General features: G+C 55.4%; 1 protein-coding gene across 1 annotated transcript in view; it reads left to right on the top strand.

Annotated features, from left to right (window-relative positions):
- Positions 1–18,940, top strand: part of LOC309648498 (uncharacterized protein C16orf74 homolog) — a gene marked incomplete at its 5' end in the record, with an annotated part of 46,606 nt that overhangs the window by 2,446 nt on the left and 25,220 nt on the right. The window contains 3 exons of the mRNA XM_082437117.1: positions 13,427–13,673; positions 13,719–14,024; positions 15,359–15,416. Coding sequence (XP_082293243.1) covers positions 13,427–13,673; positions 13,719–14,024; positions 15,359–15,416 — 611 coding nt within the window. The remainder of the gene's footprint in view (positions 1–13,426; positions 13,674–13,718; positions 14,025–15,358; positions 15,417–18,940) is intronic.

Raw genomic sequence — 18,940 nt, 5'->3', positions numbered from 1 at the left:
TGTCTGCGGCACAAATCTTTTGTGGAGGAGAGCTCGCTGCCGTTTTCGGGCTGCACAGAGGCTGTGACCCCCTCACTCCCCAGCCCAGGTCGTTGGGGGGCTTCCATGGAGGGGAGCTGCTCTCTGGAGCCCCAGGGTAACTTGAAGGTGGATTTGGACTTGGAACTTCCCCTTCTGCGTGCACCCCACCCTGTTGAATATTTTTGTAGCTGGGAGATGTAAAAATGGGCCCGCTGGTGGCCAAGTCCTCAGCAGCATTTAATAAGCAGATGGAACTTGGTGTGCTTGGGGGTCCCCTAAAGTCGGTGGGGGGCACTATGGTCTTCCAGAGGGGCTCGTCCGTGCCGGGGAGAGGGCTGTGAGCCGTCTGCGGCCAGAGTGGGCACCCCTGCCTCTCCAGGGATTAGCGTGGGCCCTGCGCCCTGTGGGTGATTTGGCACCTGCAGACTTGAAAAATAATTTTCAATCTCTGGAAAAGGAAAGAGAATCAGCACTGATTAGAGGCAGTCTACAGAAGGGGTCAAAATGCCAGTTCTGAACCTGGCTGGCTGAGTTCAAATCCCAGTTGCACCACTTACTAGCTGGTAACGCTGGGCAACTTAACTAACTCTGCCTCGGTATTCTCATCTGTAAAATGGGGATAAGGATGCCTGCTTTTTTTTTTTTTTTGGCTGCGCCACACAGCATGTGGGATCCCAGTTCCCCAACCAGGGATTGAACCTGTGCCCCCCACAGTGGAAGAGTTCTAACCACTGGACCTCCAGGAAGTCCCAAGGATGCCTGCCTTTTGTACCTGATGTCATTAAGTCAGTTCATTTGTGTCTGGCACTTGGCAAGCACTCAGTAAACACTCAGGACTGTTACTGATTAAGAGCTTCTATTACCAGATGCTGGTCATGAAAAAGTGGCCACGTTTTTGCCCCACGTCAACTCAATGACACAGATACTATTATCCCATCTTTCAGGTGTGGGAAATGAAGCACAGAGAAGACAGGTGACTTTCACAAGGCCACTCATTCATTCATTTTTTTTTTTTTTTACATTCAGAGGAGTTTTAATTTTTTATTATGAAATATTTCACTCATAGAAAAGTACAGAGAATACTTTAACACACACTCAGGTACTTAACATATATTAGCATTTTGCTGTATTTGCGGAATTTTTTAACAGATCAGATGTTGAGATAAGAGTCCCTTTGTCCTCCTCTCTTATTCCACCTTTCTCTCTCCGGAACCGATCGCTCACCTGAAGCTGGTGGGCACCCCCTCAGATAGTCCTACAGTGTTCTTATGTACAGTTATAGACTGCTTTGTCTTTTTCAAAATGCTCCAGTCGACTTCATACCATACAATTTTGCTGTCTCCCACTCAGTATGCTTTTGAGTATTTCCATGTGGATGCACGCAGACCTAGCTCGTTCACATTGGCTGCTGTGTGGTCCTCCATCGGATGAACAGGTCATGATAATACGCCACAGATTGTCTATTCATTCTTCTGACCAACAGTTAGAGCCTTTCCAAGTTCGCTCTTTTATACGCGATGCTGCAGTGAACCCCCCACCCATGCCCCCTCCTGGCGCTCATGTGTAGGCTTCCCAGGACACAGACCCCTCCGTGGGGAGGCTGGCTGGCGGAGGTTAGCTTCCCCAGATGGTGCCCAGTTGCTCTCCAGTCGCCCCACTTCCACTCCCTGAGCAGCTCTCTGGCCGGGACCAGCACTTTTAAGTTTTCATTTCCGTGGGTGTGGAGTGGCACCTCCTCGTAGTTAATTCCTTAAATGCTTACCAGCGGCCGGAGCTGGCCAGGCACCGTGCACGGTTATCAAATGGCAAAGCAGGGACCAGGGGCCCACGGAGGATACTCTAGACAGAGCATCCCTGCTCCTGCGTCCTGTAGCACTTAGCAAGCTCTGAGTCGCATAATCGGTTATTTACATGTCTGCACCCCCCGTCCGCCCCAATGAGCAGTGATCCCGTTCAGCAGAAGGTTTGGGTGTTACTGGTTTTTGCACCTCTAGATCCCTGCTGCCTGATATGGCAGCCGGCAGCCATGTGTGGCTCCTGAGGACTTGAAATGCAGCTGGGCCAAATCAAGATGTGCTCTGAGTGTAAAATACATACCGGCTTTGGAAGAGTTAGCACGAAAAGAAAGAATGTAAACTATCTTGTTAATAATTTTTATATTGCTGACATGTTGAAGTGATAATTTGTGGATAAATCAGGGTAAATGGAATATGCTACTAAAATGAAAATCACTTGTTTCTTTTTTAGTTGTTTTAACAAGGCTACTAGGAAATCATAAATGATAAATGGCACCTGTGGCTCGAAATAGATTTCTGTTGGATAGAAATAGCCCTAGACTTTACCAGGCTGGCACCCTGTGGCAGGTGCCTGGGGAAGGTTTGATGAATGAATGAGTGTGTGACCCGACGCTTTGAGAACAGAACTGCGGTGTATCTGAGCCCCCTCTGGCCCATCCCTGATGTTCTCAGACTGTGCAGAGCAGCTGGTCCCTGACACCCTTCCCTTCCTCCCTTCTCTTCCTGCCCCAGGGGAGTGAGGGAGAGGCCGCGGGAGCCAGCTGCCTGTGCAGGGAACACTGGGTGTCTGCCAGGCTGACCTCCCCCTGAGCAGCGCCTCCCGGAAAGCCCCACGCTGACCAGGGAAACAATGTCCTGCAGAACAGCTCAGGCCCCTTTGGGGTCAGCCCCCTCCCAGCCACTGTGTGTGACGTCCCCACCCTGCTGGCACCGTCCCGGGTACATTCATCCAAACCCCCCGGGAGGCCGAGACCACACTGAGGGTTGCACGCTGGCACGCTGGCTGCCCAAGGCCTCCCGGAAGAAAGCAGAGCTGCACTCGGCCCCTGGGCACGGAGCCCGGGCCCTGCACACCAGGGCACCCGCTTTGATGCCTTGAGAAAGGTTAACTTTGAAGCTGCCTGTCTGGGCAGCTGAGCCGGGCAGGACTTGAAGAAGGCGCTGTCAGGCTCTAGCCCGCAGCGTTCCACGGAGTTACCCCTGGCAGATGCGGAGCCCGGTCTGAATTGCCCGGGAATCCCCCGCTCTTTCCAAAGATGTGCAGAAACCTTACCCGTTTGGAATCTTTGGGAAGAAGTCTAGTTGACTTAAGCTAAGGTTTCAGGTAGCCGAATCTGACCCCTCAGGCACAATGCTTCAACATATTTTAATGGTTTTAGGTGGGAAATACTTAACGATGGTGTTTATTCTTTTCTCTGCAACAAATGGTGACCATCAGGTACGAGGCTGGACGGGTGACCGGCAATGCCCTCAGGCTCTGTCGAGCAGGGAGGATTGTCCCTCCACGCTGTCCCCATCGGCCACACTTCCTGGGTCTTCATTCTCCTTCCTGGTACCGGGCGCTTCACCAGTGCATGCTGTAGCTCTGTCGGGACACCCACCTCCCTCATCGTCCATCGTCCCTGACCCACTTTCCCCATGGCCCATCTACATCCCCTTTGAAATGCTTCTACTGAGCTGAGCTGGGAAAGCCAAGCTTACTCAAGCCCATGAAAAAGAAGGGCAAAGCTTTGGCTCAGGTCTTGCCTCTGACCCCTGGGTGGACTTTGGCACAGGGCTTTGGGGTGTGGATAACGAGGTCCCCGGACGTGCCCTCAAATAAACGGCGCTTACTGTCCTTATAAGAACATATTGGTTTATGAACAAGAATGTCTATCAAAAGCAACAAATTCCCTACAGATCACAAAGTACCGATCTTTTTATCTTCAAGATGGTTCCAAGATCGGCTGTTTCCCTGAATCTGGCAAAATCAGAGTTAATTCCTCCATTCCTCCCGTCCCCACCACGTCCCCCTTGTCACAGATCCATGCCTACTCCTCCCCCACTTCTCAGGAACCCCTCCGTATCTCTCCACACCCACGAGCTCAACCCCAGCCCAGGCTGGGGTTCCACATCTGCCGTGGGAGGTCCCAGCCCAGAGGCTGGAAGACTGATGAGAAATCCCACCCACACCCACCATTAAACACCTTTGGTTCTGGAACATTTTTAAAATAATTCTTTTAGTTTGGCATTTGAAATTATGTGGCTATAAGTAACTTATTAAATTTAACAAGCACAGTCAAGCACACAGGAATGCTCGTGAAGCGAAACCTCAATTTGTCTTCAAAGAACTGAAACTTTGTGAAGACCAAATTTAACTCAGAAGAACGTTGCAGTGTCTTAAGTAAACTTTTATTAGCTTCTATTTTGCAGGTTTCTCTATACTTTAAAACCCATGGATTTTTTTTTTTTTTTTTTTTTTTTTAACTTTTGGACTGAGTAATCCATTCTCCTGATTCAAGTTTCAAAAGGAGCTAAAGGGAAGGGAACGAAAAGTCCCCCTGGCCTCTGCCCAGGGCCCCACTCCCTCCCACTGCAGGCAGCCGAGGGTGCTGGATTCTGCAGAACCCTCCAGAGTCACCCCAGCAAACACGAACAAACAAACGCAGGGCCTTGTGTTCTCCTCGCTTTTCAGCGAGAGGACTGAACGTTTGTACACCTTTCTGCAACTTGCTTTTTTTCACCTGGAGATCTTTCCGCATCAGGACATGAAGAGCTTTCTTGCGGCTGCAATCTTGTTTTCGTTTATTGTTTTTTGGGGGTTTTTTCCCCACTCTGGAACAATTTCCTGGGTCACAGAGAACCCACAGGGCCTGGTGCGGCCCCCGGCCCTCCAGCCCACCCGCCCCCTCCCTGCGGCAGGCTGGAGCCAGCTTTGCAGCCCCTCTGATCTGCCCACCACCTGCCGAAACCGTCTCGATGACCAGCTGCTACCAAACTCTATGACCCCCGAGCCCGCGGGTCTGGCCGCCTCTGACCTCCAGCCGCGGCTCACGCCGCCCTCACCCTCTGGGCTCCTCTGCCCGGCCTCCCGAGGGACTTCAAGGCAGGGCTGCCCTGCTGTCACTCCCATACTATCACCTTGCCTCAGGGACGCCTTTTTGCCTTGTCCCTGAACCCTGCCATCTGGCCCTGTGCCCCTGAACTTTGCCCCCGTGACCCCCCATCATGCTTGTCTCCACACATGTCAGGGCTCCCCTCCCCGCCCCCATGCTGCTCTTCTGTTCCCCAAGCTGCCGGCACCCGACAGAGAGCAAGTACCTGTGAGGTGCTCCGTACCTGAGGAACTGAAGAAGGAACGGCTGCTCGTTCTTTTTCTCCGTCACAAGTGTGAGCTAGGAAACACGAGGCTCGGCCCCTCTGCCGACGTGAGCCCCTCACTCGGGGCCCTGGGCTGCCCAGCCCGCCTGCGGTGTCGGTGTCACGGTGCTCTCCAAGGTGCCGGGCGGCGCCCCCCTCCTCTTCCTCCTGCACCTCCTTCCGTTCTCCTGCTCGGGTCGCTCCTGCTTTTTGTCTCCCCTCCTCTTTCCACGCCCCCCCCACCCTTCGTTTTTAGGGCCCACCCTTTGCCCTCCCGCTCCTCTCTGCAGGTGCTGCGGCCCCTCCACGAGGGTCCCGGGCTCCCCCTTCTCTCTGCTGCAGAGCCAGCCCTCAGGCTGGGGGTGAAGCTCGTCCACCTCGCTCTTTGCAAAAGCCCCGGAGCCCGAGAGACCTCTGCCCGGCAGCAGGCTGGGTCCCCTGGTCATTCCAGGGCCCAGTCCCTGCGGGCCGTGCCTCTTCCTCCCTCGCTCCTGTGGCCGTGCCCGCCCGGGAGGTGTTAACGTGGCAGCTGGGGCTGTCGTTGTTGTTGTCGTATTACAGCCTTCATGAGGTGTAACTCACATACCGTAAAATTCACCTGCTTTGCGTGCACGACCCAGTAATCTTTAGTAACTTTACAGATCCCTCTGCCACTGCAGTCGCTCCTCATCCCCTTGGCAACCACCAGTGTTCTTTCTGTCTCCATACATTTTGCCTGTCTGGACACTTCATATACATGGAATCGTCCTCTGTGTGGCTTTTTGTGTCTGGCTTCCTGAACCAAGCATCACGGCTTTGAGGTGCACCCGTGTCGGGAAATACCGGTGCTTCCTGCCATCTATGGCTGAGTAATATTCCGTGGTGTGGGTGGACCACAGTTTACTTATCCATACATTAGTGGACGGACCGCTGGATTCTTTCCACCTTTTGGTTCTCGTGAATAGTGCTGCTGTGAACATCTGTGTAGAAGTCTTTGTGTGGACATGTGTTTTCATTTCTCTTGGGTAGATGCCTAGAAGTGGAATTGATAGATTGGTAACTAAATGTTTAACTTTCTAAGAATCTGCCAAGCTGGACTCCGAAGTGGCTGCATCACTTTACACTCGCAGCAGTAATTTAAGAGTTTCTCCACATTCTCACCCACATTTGTTATTTTCCTTTTATTTTTTTGATTGAAGTCATCCGAGTGCATGTGAAGTGGTATCTCATTGTGGTTTTGACTTGCAAAACCCTTAAGGCTAATGACGTTGTGCTTCTTTTCACGTGCTTCTTGGCCATTTGTAGGTCTTCTTTGGTGAAATATCTATTCTAATCTTTTAAAAAAAATTTTTAATTTAAATGTCAGTTGTTAATTGGGTTATTTGCCTTCTCGCTGTTGAGTTCTGAGAGTCCTTTAATGTATGTAGTCTCTGATCAGTATATGATTTGCCAACGTGTTCTCCCCGTCTGCAGCTTGGCTTTTCGTTTCCTTAATGGTGTCTTTTGAAGTTTTTAATTTTGATGAAGTGGCCATCGATATGTGTGACTTCCCCTCTATTGGTGGACGCTGCTTTGGCGCCAGGCATAGCGCAGGAACCAGGCTCTGTCCTCACTAGCCCAAGACCCGGGGCGAGTGACAGCACCTCTCTGGGCATCCGTCACCTCATGTGCAAAAAGGGGACAATGATAGTACCCACCTCAGAAAGCTGTGCAAAGTTGTACTTAAAACAGTGCCTGGGGCCCAGTTAGCTCAAAACAAACCTTAGCTTTGGATTGTGGTTCCTTCAGGGAATTTACATTCACTCTCACTTTGGATCCTTACTGCAGCCCTCGGAGCTGGTGCTCCTTACCCCACTTCAGGGTGAAAAACAGAGACTCAAAAAGCTGAGTGACTTGCTTGAGGCTCCACAGACTGCGAGGGGTCACAGAGGTGTCACCCCAAATAAGGGTTCCAGACCTGCTGCCTCGCCTCCCGACGGCTGACCCCCCGGAGGCAAAAGGAGGCTCCCTCCCCGGACCCAGCAAGCCCAGGCAGAAGCTGTCCCCCGGGGACACTAAACCAGCACGGGCCAGGCACCGGCCAGCAGGGGACGCAGAGACGAGGGACTCATCACCACTGCTCCAAGTCAAGCCTGTGCTCTGGGGGGAGACGAAGTGAGATTGGAGGGCCCCGGGCGGAGTTGGGAGCACTGAAGAGGGGCCAGACCCAGCCTGGGGTGTGGAAGGGGGCGTCTCAGCCTCTTCCGGGGTGGGGTTAAGCCCTGGGCCCCTTCTGACGGCCTGGCCTCTGGAGCTACAATGCGAGTCTGTGGCTCTCCGGTGATCCTCTCGGGCAGACAGGCCTGCAGACTGGGGTGTCCCGGCCCACATGGCCCGCGTACCCTTCACCTGGGACCCGTCTCCCCAGGGCCTGCGTTGCTTTTCTAACTTCGGGAATTTTCAAACTTGCATGTGGAGAGGAGACAGCACAACCAATCCCCACGTACCCATCACCCGGATCCAACACTGGCCTTTCCAGGGCCATTCTCGTCTGTTCTCCCATCCTCTGAATAAATTCCAGGCGTCATATCACTGCATTCCAAAATCCCGCAGTACAAGTGCGGGCACACACATGCACACAAGGGTTTCCCCAGAAAGAAAGGAACTACCTGCCACCCACTCCGTACTGGTGGGTCCTGGTGAGAGAGGCCGGCCCTGCCCCTTTGCAGCCAGACGTCCTCAGTCCAGGCCGTTTCACCTCTCTGAGCCTCAGTTTCCTCATCTGTACAATGGGATAGCAGTGCCTACTGCCTGGCAAGATGGCTGTGGAGATTAGCCAAGACTGCAGCCTGTCTGTGGGTGCACAGGTGGACAGCAGGACAGTAACAGCACAGGGGGGAAGGCTAACCCCAACGTCGGACGGGAGGGAGGGGAGAGAATGGGATGAGGGAGTGACCGCAGATCTTCAAATACCTGCAACAACGAATTCTTAGGGGGAAAAAACCTCAAGCGAAGGTAGCAAGTTATAGGTGTATATTTTCTCATGCTCTCTGCTTTTTTGGACATTGGAACAGTTCATAAATCTAATTGCAGCAAATTAAAGCTGCAGTTAGATCACGTCTCTGCTTGACACTTAGTAGGAGCCTGGCTCAGCGACCTATTGCTCTGTAACAAACATCCCCAAACGTAAGACAGCAGTAACTTAAAACAGCCACCATTGTATATTTTCTCCCAACTCTGTGGGTTGCCTGGGCTCAGCCAGGTGGTTCTTGGGCATCTCATGGCACCGGCTGGGGCTGCTGTCACCTGGTGGGGACTTGCCTGGGCTGGATGTCCAGCCTGGCTCACACACATGGCGGGTGCGGGGGACTGGGCATCAGCTGGGAGCTCAGCCGGAGCTCTGCCAGGCAGTCTACACCCGGGCTCTCCCTGTGTCTTGGGCGTCTCAGCATGACGGTGGGGTTCTGAGAGGGAGCCTTCCGGAGAGCAAATCTTCCCAGATGGAGGAAGCAGAAGCCCCTGGGGCTCCGTAGGGCTTAGTCCCGGAAAAGGCACTTCATTGCTTCTCTTGCGTTCTGTTGGCCTCGCAGTCTCAGGGCCATAGGGTCAAGGAGAGGAAATAAATGTCGCCTTTCAGTGGGGGAGGGAGGAAGAATTTGCAGCCTGCAGCCATCTTTCACCTACCACTATGATCAACAAATGATTGTTGAATATGAAACTGAATTTCACAGACATGCCTCAAATAGGGAATTAGCTGCAGGTGAGGCCTGGGGGGTTGTGAATGGACTGATCTCCCCCCTCCCCCCCCACCAGCCCTGCTCCCCACCCTCCTCGACAGCTTGTGGAGCCCCTCTGGGCCCGAAATCCTCCAATGCCACGTGTGAGTGGGTAGCGCTCTCTGGGCGTGGGGAGGTCATGCCGTGGGGACCAGGAAGGCCCGGCTTCTCAGACCCATGCAGGGTCTGCTGGCCGTCCAGTCTGCAGGGCACCCACTCTCCCACCCTGCTGCCACGGCTGGGGGCTCCCAAGTGCCCCTATTCAAAGGCGTCCTGGGCTGGGATGGTCTTTAGCCAGCGACAGCCCCTGCTGAGCCTTGGGCCTGCCCTGATGTCCTTCCAGGCTCAGAAAATGTCTGGGGCGAGCGCTGTTGTCTCAGCCCTGCCCCTCCCCTCGGCTCCCTCTGGTCCCCTCCCTGGGGTGGCTCCAGTGCCGCCTCGCCTCCACCACTGTCCTCACCCGCGCTGCCCCTTGCTGGCAACTAGAAGGGGCACAGGCGGGCAGGGCTGTGCAGACAGAACCATGCCCTCCCTGTTCTGGGCTGGGCAACCTTACAGTCGCTCCCTCCCCAGCAGCCGCCCCGGGCAGCTCCCCTGGCTTCGCATTCAAGCAGATGGCTCCCTCCGGGAATGGGCTCTCGCACCTGCTGCTCTCCTTGCAATGCGTCTGGTCCCCCGGTCCCCGGAAAGCTTCCCAGGACTTGCAGTTCTTTGTTGGTTTGTTCAAACCCCCGATGCATTCCACACGTGTGTCCGGAGCGCCTGCCCTGTGCTGGGCCCTGCGCCCCAGGCCGAGGCTGGGAGGCCAGTACTGCGGACCTGGTCCCTGTCCTCCAGGGGTTTCCCTGCCAGTGAGACCCAGACCTTCAGTCATCGCATTGATGAACCCACGGCAGCCTGCGGTCTGCCAGGCAAAGGGACGCTTGCCCAGATCCGTGAAAGTCGGGGGGAGCTAACTGGACAAGGGCAGGGGGGAGGGACATCTCAGGAGGAAGAGCCGTCCTACAAATCTGGTCCTCTTCTGCCCTCCATGGGCCATGCCCTGAACCCAGGACCTCACAGCAAGCGTTTCCTGCTGATACTCACGCGGGGCCCGGCCCCCTTCGGCGGCTTCTCAAAGGCCACCTTCTCCGAGTTCTCATCCACCTCGTCTAAAGTTTTAGCCCCCCCCACCCTTTACAGCCTCCTCTGTTTTATTTTCCCTCCTTAGCACTTAGACTCTGACATCCACGCGGGGCAAGGACTGTCCCGTTCACTCCCTGTATCCTCAGAGCCTGGAACCGTTGCTGACACGTGGCAGGTGCTCCATGCACGTTGGAATCCTTGTAGAATCGTGCACAGGAGTTGAGTCCCCAAGGGGAGGAGAGGGTGGAATTGCTCTCATTAGCCTTCGCCTGCGTCCCCTGCAGACCAAGGGGCTGAGAAGGGAGGGCTTTGCGGGACAAGCCTTAGGGGCCCGACTTCCCAAATCACCACCCCTTGGGGCCCACGCCTGAGGAATCCCCACCTCCAGCACCTGCCTTTTCCCAAAGCTCCGGGCGATTCTGATCACAGACAGGTGGGGGCTGCTGGCTTGATCTCCAGGGTGTGTGGGTTCAAGGCTGACCCCTCCTCTTCAGTCACTGCAGCTGCTTCCAGGTGCGTGGTGCAAGGTAAGCCCACTGAGCTGAACTCTCCTCCAGAGCCCGTGGGGTCCCCACCACCAGCTTCCTCTACCCCCCCCACCCCAAAACAAGACCAACTTCCTGGGCACCTCACCTGGCTGCCAGGAAAATGGCATCCAAGTGGGCTCTCTCTCTCTTTTAAAAAAAAAAACAAAAAAAAAACACCCCACTTTATTTCGGAAAATTTCAAACACATACAAAAGTAGAGAGAATAGTATAATGAGCCTCCATCTAACCATCACTTAACTTCAACTATTATCAACATTTGCCGTTGTCTTCATCTCCCTCTACCCCTCCCACCCTCACTCTGCCACCTTTTTATTTTCCATGTCTTTTAAAGCAAACCTCATCTTCATACTAATTCACTCATAAATACTTTTCCACGTGGATCACTAACAGATAAGGGCTTTAGAAAACACAGTGATATCACTGTCACAACTATTAACATTAGTAGTCATTTCTTTTTTAAAAATATTTATTTATTTATTTGGCTGCGTCGGGTCCCAGTTGCGGCGCTCGGGATCTTCCTAGTTGTGGCGTGCGAACTCCCAGTCGCGGCATGCGTGTGGGACCTAGCTCCCCGACCAGGGATCGAACCCAGGCCCCCTGCCCTGGGAGCGTGGTGTCCTATCCACTGGACCACCAGGGAAGTCCCAGTAATTTCTTAATATGATCTAATACCCAGACTATGTTCAATTTTCTAGTATCTCACAAATATATTTTTCTAGTTGGTTTGTTCAAATCAGGACCCGTCCAGACCGCACAGATGTGCATTAGGTTGATCTGTGTCTGAAGTCTCTATCCTTCCAAGTGGGCTCTGACCCTCAAATCGAGCTTCTCCGTGGTATCAGCCGATTAACGTACGTGGGAGTTTTTACACAACAAACACCCATACCTGGGCCCTGCCTGGACCAATTAGGTCAGGATTCCTGGGGTGAACCCGAGTCTGGGTGTTTGCTTCATTCATTTGTATTTATTTATTGGTTAAGCACCGCCCTCGGGGATCCTGGCATGCTGCCAGGGCTGGAACCCACTGGAATACTCTCAGGGGTTCTCAAGGCACTAGCAGTCGTGCCCCCCAGGGTGTCCCCTGGCAATGTCGGGGGAGGTTTTTGGTTGTCACCACTTGGGGAGGGGGCTATGCTACTGGCCTCTAGTGGGTGGAAGCCAGGGATGCCACCCAGCATCCTACAGTGCCCAGGGCAGCCCCCCAGGGCAGATCATTACCCAGCCCCAGCGTCCAAGTGCTGACATTGAGAAACCCTGATCCTGCAGCACAAGCCCTGCTGTTCTCAGGCCTCCTGGGGGAGGAAGCAAATTAAACTGGATTCTTTCCATTCCTCATCTCAACCCCATACAGTCGACAGAACGCATCCGCCTGGGCCTCCTCACATTAGCCCCGCGTCCCCTCCCCCAGTGCTGAGTTGGGCCAAACTCCCCCTAGGGACTGGCCACTCCCCTCTCTGCTTGGGGCAGGACAGCAGGGCACAGGTCGGAACGCACCACTCAGCGGCGGGATGACCTGTGGCCTCCCTCTGCTGCGGGCCCCACACCTGGGAAATGGAGAGAGCAGGGCTGTCCTGAGCAGGCGGTGACAGCAGGCCACGTGCCTAAAGAGCGCTCAGTCAGTGACAGTTATGCTGTTCACTGCGGTACCCGGTGCCCGGCGCAGAATAGATGCTCAAAAAGTGCTTACAGAAATGAATGGTCTATACACTAATATGTATAACATAGATAACTAATAAGAACCTGCTGTATAAAAAAAAAAAAAAAAAGAAATGTATGGGTCCCCATTTCTCCTTGTGGAAACTGGGGCCCAGAGACAGGCTGATCTCACAACCAGTGCCCAGCATTCGGCCTGCTCAGGGCTTCTCGGCCGGCAGAAAGGGCCTTGCTTCCGTGACAAGAATGTGGTTGGCTGTGCCTGCCGTCTCTGGAGGCCTCCCCACCCTTTGTTGCCACGATCACAGGAGATGATGCGAAGCAGCCCTGCCCCACAGCTCGCTGGGGAGGAACAAGGGCACAGGACCCTCACATTCCACCTTCCCTCCCGAGGCTGAAGGCAGGGACGGGGACGGGTGGGGGGACATCCGGCCCCTAACCCTGCCCCCCACCTCTGTCCTTCTATTTGGAGGGGGGGGACATGATACATTTCCTGCCTGTCCCTCTGGACTGGATACGGTCAGGGGAACCAAAAGATTGTAATATTTTTAGGAATGACTCAAAGGGAGAACACGGCTAGGGCGCTGACTCTATTTCCTGCAACCCGATTCTTTCCTGCATTCACGGAAGGAGTGTCATTGTCCTGGTCTGAGACTCAGTTTCCCTTTCTAAGCCTCCAGAAGGACACAGAGCACAGGGTGTGGAGACCTTGGGCTTGTAAGACGGAGCTGGCCTGACAGGCTTGTGACAATGACATGAAAAACACTTGCTAGGGGGTGGCTTTGTTCTTCCTGGCATGCTGGGTAGGTGCCTGCAGAGGCCTCCTCTGTGGGAGGCCTCCTGAGAAACCCATTTGGATAAAAGGCCTCTGCACCCACACCTCTGGGAATTGGGGAATGACTATCAGCTGGGCGTCCTCAGAAACCTGAAGGCAGCCCAGCGGCCAGGAGGCAAGTCCTAACACCCACCAGCTGGGCCGCGCCCCCTGGTTCACCCCCAGAAGTGGGGTGCAAAAGCATGTTTGGCGAGCCAGAGGGCCAGACGCTGACACGGGGAAGCTGCCCTCTGATCACGAGGGCCATCTGAAGCCCCACAGGCCAGCGACTAGCCGGGATGGGGGGAGGGTGTGCACTGCCAACGTGTCCCCAGGGCCCAGGGCGGGGGTGGCGAGATGCTGGAGCCCCCCACTTCCCCCCTCCCCTCTCCGCAGCCAGGCGGCGGGGCCTGCTCAAGCACAGCCATCCGGTGTGGGGGGAACCCCGCGGCCCAACTTCCACCACCCAGGGCTGGGGTGCACAGCCGCAGGGGACCCGGCACCCAGCCTCGGGAGGGGCGCGCGGCAGAGAGCGCGCCCCGGGCCGCGGCCCAGACTTTCCCCGGGTTCCCCCCGCTTCGACCTCACCCTCGGGCCGGGCGAGAGGAAACTAAGGAGGGCAGGGGAGCCCGCGAGGCCGGAGGCGCGGGCGCCGGGCGCCGGGCGCACCCCTGGCCCGCTCCCTAAGGAGGCGGCGGGCGGGACCCGCTCTGCCCCCGCGCCGGGCCGGTGAGATCCGGCGCCCGCGGGCGAGGCGGGGCCGCCGTCAGCACCGCCCTCGGGGGCCAGGGAGGGGGCGGTGGGAGGCGTGCGCGCGGCGGCGGCGGCGGCTGCCCCGAGCGCCGGCCGGGGCGGAGCGGGGCTCCAGCGCGCTACCCGGCCCGGGCCAGGACCCCCGCTGCTCTCTTGAAGGTTTGTCGCCGCGGCCCCTCGAGCCCGGCCGCCGCCGCCAGCGGCGCCGGGGCGGGCCCCACGGTGAGCCCACCAGGAAGCGGTGAGTGTCCTGCGCCGCGCGCCCCGGTGCCTGGCACGGCGCTGCCCACCCCACCCTTCTAGAAGACGCCGCTCTTCCCGAGAGCCGCAGCCCCGCGGAGCAGCGTCCACGCCCCGCCAGCCCCCGCGGCGGGAGTGGCGTCCCTGGGTCGGGCGGGCCGGGGCCCCGGGGGGCGGCGGGGGACCCTGGTGGGCTCGGGCGTGCCCCTCCAACTTCTTGCAGACTTTTCTGCGGAGACGCGGGTTTGGGGAGAGTTGGGCCTCCTCCGGCCGTGTTGCAGCTTAACACTGGGCGGGTCGGGGGAGGGGTGTGTCCCCGCGCGTGGACGCCTCCGGCCCCCCACTCCCCACCTGCCACCCCGCGCTGTCACGAGCTCCTGGGGGACGGACCAGACCGCCACTCCCGAAAGCTGGAAAGGAGCCCGGCCGGGGGGTGGGGGCAGGAGGCCTCGAGAGGAACCATTTCCCCTCTATCGAGTATTTCAGAATATATTATTTATGAACCGCCTCACTTAGGGGCCCCCTTCGCTCCCAGAGCATCAAAGCAGGTTTGCAATCTCGAAGGGCGATTTGAGTGTGAACGCACTCGCCACTCTCCCGGCCCGCTGAGCTCAGCGAACCTGGGGGGAGGCACTCCTTGCAAAGGTTGACCCGTAGCCCGGCGTGGCCAGCCTGGTGGGCGGGGTCAGGGCGGCCGGGACCTCTCTCAGACTGCCCCCGGCTGTCCGGCCGCGGTGGAATCAGAAAAGCCTGTGCCGGCTGAGCCTCCTTTGCCTCACTGAGGATGGGGGCGAGGGAGGAGGAGGTGAAGGCAGCCTGGTGGAAGCGCTCCTGTGATTGTGCAGCCTTTGCGAAAAAACACCCCATCTTACAGATGAGGAAACTGAGGCTCGGAGTGGCCCACCTGGATTGGCAGGCTCCAGGGTTTCCTGCACAGCCCCCAGGGGCGCTTGGGGAGCCTCTGTCCCAGGCAGGGTTAACTCCAGAAAGCACCCTGTTACCTGTCCAGGCCACACCCACCTTGGGTTTTGTGTCCCCACCCTGGATGGGAGGGAGGCTGTGTATTTATGGAAAGACTTAATCCCTCTGCCCGCCCCAAGGAGGCTGAAACCTCCACCAGGCTAATCTCCTCTCCCTGGAAGCCTTTCTCTTGGCCAGTGGGGTGCCCTCCATGGGCCCTGAGCCTGAGGTTGAGAACACCTCTGGACTTCCCCTCAGTGGCCACGGAAAGACAGCGGTGCTATTTAATGCTTATTGAGCGCTAAATGATGGTACCCATCACCTGTGTTTTCTGTTTTCATTCTCTGACCTAATACTGTTATCTCCATTTTACAGATGAGGACACAGAGGCTTGTAAAGATAAAGTGACTGATCCAAGGTCACGCACGGGCCGGTAAGTGGCAAGGCCGGGCCTTGGACCCCTAGCCCTCACAGTGTAGGACCGCCAAGTACAAGCCTTCCCCCATGAAAATATTGTTAATGTATAATATACACACAATAATGTGTACACATTAAAAGTGTACACCCAGATCAAGAAACAGATATTCCCCCAGGAACCCACTCATACCCCATGGAGCCGCAGTCTCCCCTGGGAGCCGTGGGTGGTTCTGTGTGTACCACAGGCAGTGTCACATTGTAGTTACTTTTTATTTGGTGCAAAGAACACAGTAGTTTACTTTTCTCTTTGCACTGCAAACCTGCAGGGAGTGACTAGGAGTTTGTGACTCCTAACTTCAAGGCTGCTGTAAAAACAATGACATGTTTTCTACTTAACCCCATGATTAATTAACCATTAGCCTAACTTCTAGGACAATACCCCTTACTCTGAAACATTTTTATTGATGTATAACGTAGGGAAAGTTGCACAAATCCTGAGTGTTGAGTTTAATCTCATAGAGGCCCCGAGGTGGCAGTGGGCGAGTATTGTGCTCAGACTTACATCGTCAGTCAGCCGAAGGCCACGGCTAGACCCCAGGTGGCCCAAGACCCTGTCCGGTGACAGCGAAGCGGGTGGGGATTTTGGTGGGCACCTCGCCCCTGCCCCCAGGCCCATCCTCTTTCGCTTCCTGTTGGCAAGCAGCTGTGGGCCAGGCAAGTGCCTCCTGCAGGTGTGTGGGCTAAAGCCAGGGAGAGGCTCGTGTTTGCACTCTGTGTGTACCAGGATGGGAGGCATGTTAACGCTTGTAGCATCTGTTCCCGGCACAGTCCCTTTGGCTGGTATTGCAGGAATTCTAATCCTGTTGCAAAAGGAAAGTGCCCTTTTTAAAAAAGGAAGAAAACCAAGATGTGTTGCGTGCCTGCTGGGAGCCCTGATTGGCCAGTCTGTTAGTACGTCTTCCCTGTGTTTGCAGTAAGGAAACAGGCACGGAGGGCTTGCCCAGACTCCCCCAGCTGGGAGGGGAACCTGATTCCATCTGGTCTGGTGGGTCCACCCACCTAGGCAAAGGGTCACATTCCTCAGCTATGATTCTTCACACCTGCCGTCTCCTTGGTCCTCAAGTGAGATCTTGGTTCAGGGCGTGAGGCCCTGTGCCTGGGCTGAGTCATGACCTCCACGGGGCTATTCTGATTTCATCTGGGAGGTTGACTCCACAGAGACCAAGTTCAGGCTTCTAGCCCGATTCTGCCTTTCATTGACTTTCCCTCTCTAGGCCTCCAGGGCCTCATCTGGGAAACCCAGGTGACAACTCTTGTGTAGGGTTGCCAGGTTTAGCAAATAAAAATACAGGCCGCCCAGTTCAACGTGAATTGCAGATAAATGATGGGTGTTGATTGGTAGGAGTATGTCCCATGAGTAGTCGGGCATCCTGTATTTTATTTGACCGGTTCCAGTTCCAGATCTGCAGGATTCATGCCAGGAGGGGTTTTATTTCATCCTCTACAGCCCAACCTCCATGATCCACCAAAGCAGAAACTGAAGGGAATCAGCCTACATTGGCCGGAATTCTACAAGCAGGGTCCCTTCAGCCCTTGAGTGGTTCTTGTGTCTCCGGTACACAGTGCTACATCTTCTTTACTTTTTACTTTGTGCAGAGAACACGTTTGTTTACTGTTCTCTTCGCATTGCAAACCTGCAGGGCGTGAGCTGGCCAGCACTCACGGCTGCGAGCTGGTAGTTTGTGGCTCTTCCCTGCAAGGCGGCTATAAAGACAGTAACGGACACCTTGGCCAAGTATGTCCTTTCCCCTGGAGATGCCCGTGGCTTTAGAGAGGCCGTGTGGGATGCAAAGCAGCAGATATCCCATCTCTCTCTCCACCTCTCAGGGGAGGGGCAGACCCCCTGCAGGAGGAAGTAAGTTTTTATCACTCGCTGCCCATCCCCGTCACCAGAGAGGATCCTGTCATGGCCATTTGGCTTTAGGGAGATTTTTATGCCTGGGTGCAAGAAAGAACCTGTTCTAACTCAAGCTGTTGTGCAAATAAGTAACAATCTGATATTTTGAATGGAACATAAACAGACCCCGATTCAATATGAAAGGGAGGTTTTTCACACTCTTGCGAATGTGTGAAAGAGAGAGAACATTTATACCTAAACTAGCAGTTCTCTTGGGTCCGACTGCTTTCCTACCATCGTGCCAAGCTAAGGGGGCCCCTCTCATGAAATCTTTCCTTTCCGCCCATTAAATCTTTATTTTCTAATTACAAAAATGTGTATCTTTGTAACAAATTCAGACAGTATAGACCTCCGCGAGTAGGATGGTAGACACTGAAGCCGTGTGGTGAGATAAACGGGTATGGGCTGCGGCTCCCTGGCCGCTTGACCGCTTGGAGCTCCATTCCCTCCCGTGTACAGTGGGGCTGGTGATGATGTTATCTCGTCGGGTGTTGTCAGGGTTAGGAACTTTTGTAATGGGCTCGGCCTCTTGAAAGCATTAGCCTGACGTCTGTCAGCTGTTAGTGTCGTGATGGTGGCGTTTGGGGGGATGTAGCCCCACTCCCCACGGTTAGGCGTCGGTATGGCTACCGTTTGGATAGATGAAGCATCAAGCTTGCCTTCCTCATTGCCAGACATCCCATCCCATCCCACGTACGGGGGGTGTCTCCCACAAAGGCATCTGCTGTCCCTGCAGGGGGCTGCCCCCCCAGCCCACTCACGAAGGGAGTGGAGTAGATGGGGCTCTGTCCACAGTCCTACATAAAATCACCCTGGGTAGCGATTCCTCCTGCTGCGACAGGCCACACCTCGGAATCCGGGACCACGTGGCAGGGTGCCCCTGGTTCTCTTCCCACGCAGCACCCTCAGAGGGTGCTGAATGGTGACATTACGACATGTATGGTTGACAGTGAGGTGATGATGATGGTGACACCTGTCCCAGGCCCTGTCCTGGAGGCTGGGCCCGGATGCCTGAAGAGGACGCAGAGCCCGGGAGGCAGAGCGTCAGCGTCTCAGGCTCAGAGAGGGGAATGACTGGCCTAAGGTCACACAGCTTGCACAGACCCCCAGTTCCTCTCAGCCACTCCCAAGCCCCATCACCTTCCTTCTGCCCGTGTGGGGCGTTAACAGCAGCGTGCACTGGCATAAGAAAAGTCGGTTAGTGAAAACTCCATTGGGGAGTTTTAGAAACCAGAGATAGAATCACTACACGTAGACAAGACCTCCTGATGCCACATTTGCTTGACCCTGGCACAGCTTCCTGTCCCCCAGTGTCCCCTGAATCCAGGCTGCCAGGCCTCTTCCTCCTCCTTTCTTCTTTCTTTCCCTGAGTGTTTTGAGATAGGCCTTTACTTTATTTATTTATTTATTTATTTATTTATTTATTTATTTATTTATTTATTTTTGGCAGCGTTGGGTCTTTGTTGCTGCACGCGGGCTTTCTCTAGTTGTGGAGAGCGGGGGCTGCTCTTCGTTGCGGTGCGCGGGCTTCTCATTGCGGTGGCTTCTCTTGTTGCGGAGCACGGGCTCTAGGCGCGCGGGCT

This window comes from Balaenoptera physalus (genome assembly GCF_965194825.1).
Source record: "Balaenoptera physalus genome assembly, chromosome: 19".
NCBI lineage: Eukaryota > Metazoa > Chordata > Mammalia > Artiodactyla > Balaenopteridae > Balaenoptera > Balaenoptera physalus.
This window is presented reverse-complemented; position numbering and strand designations above follow the sequence as displayed.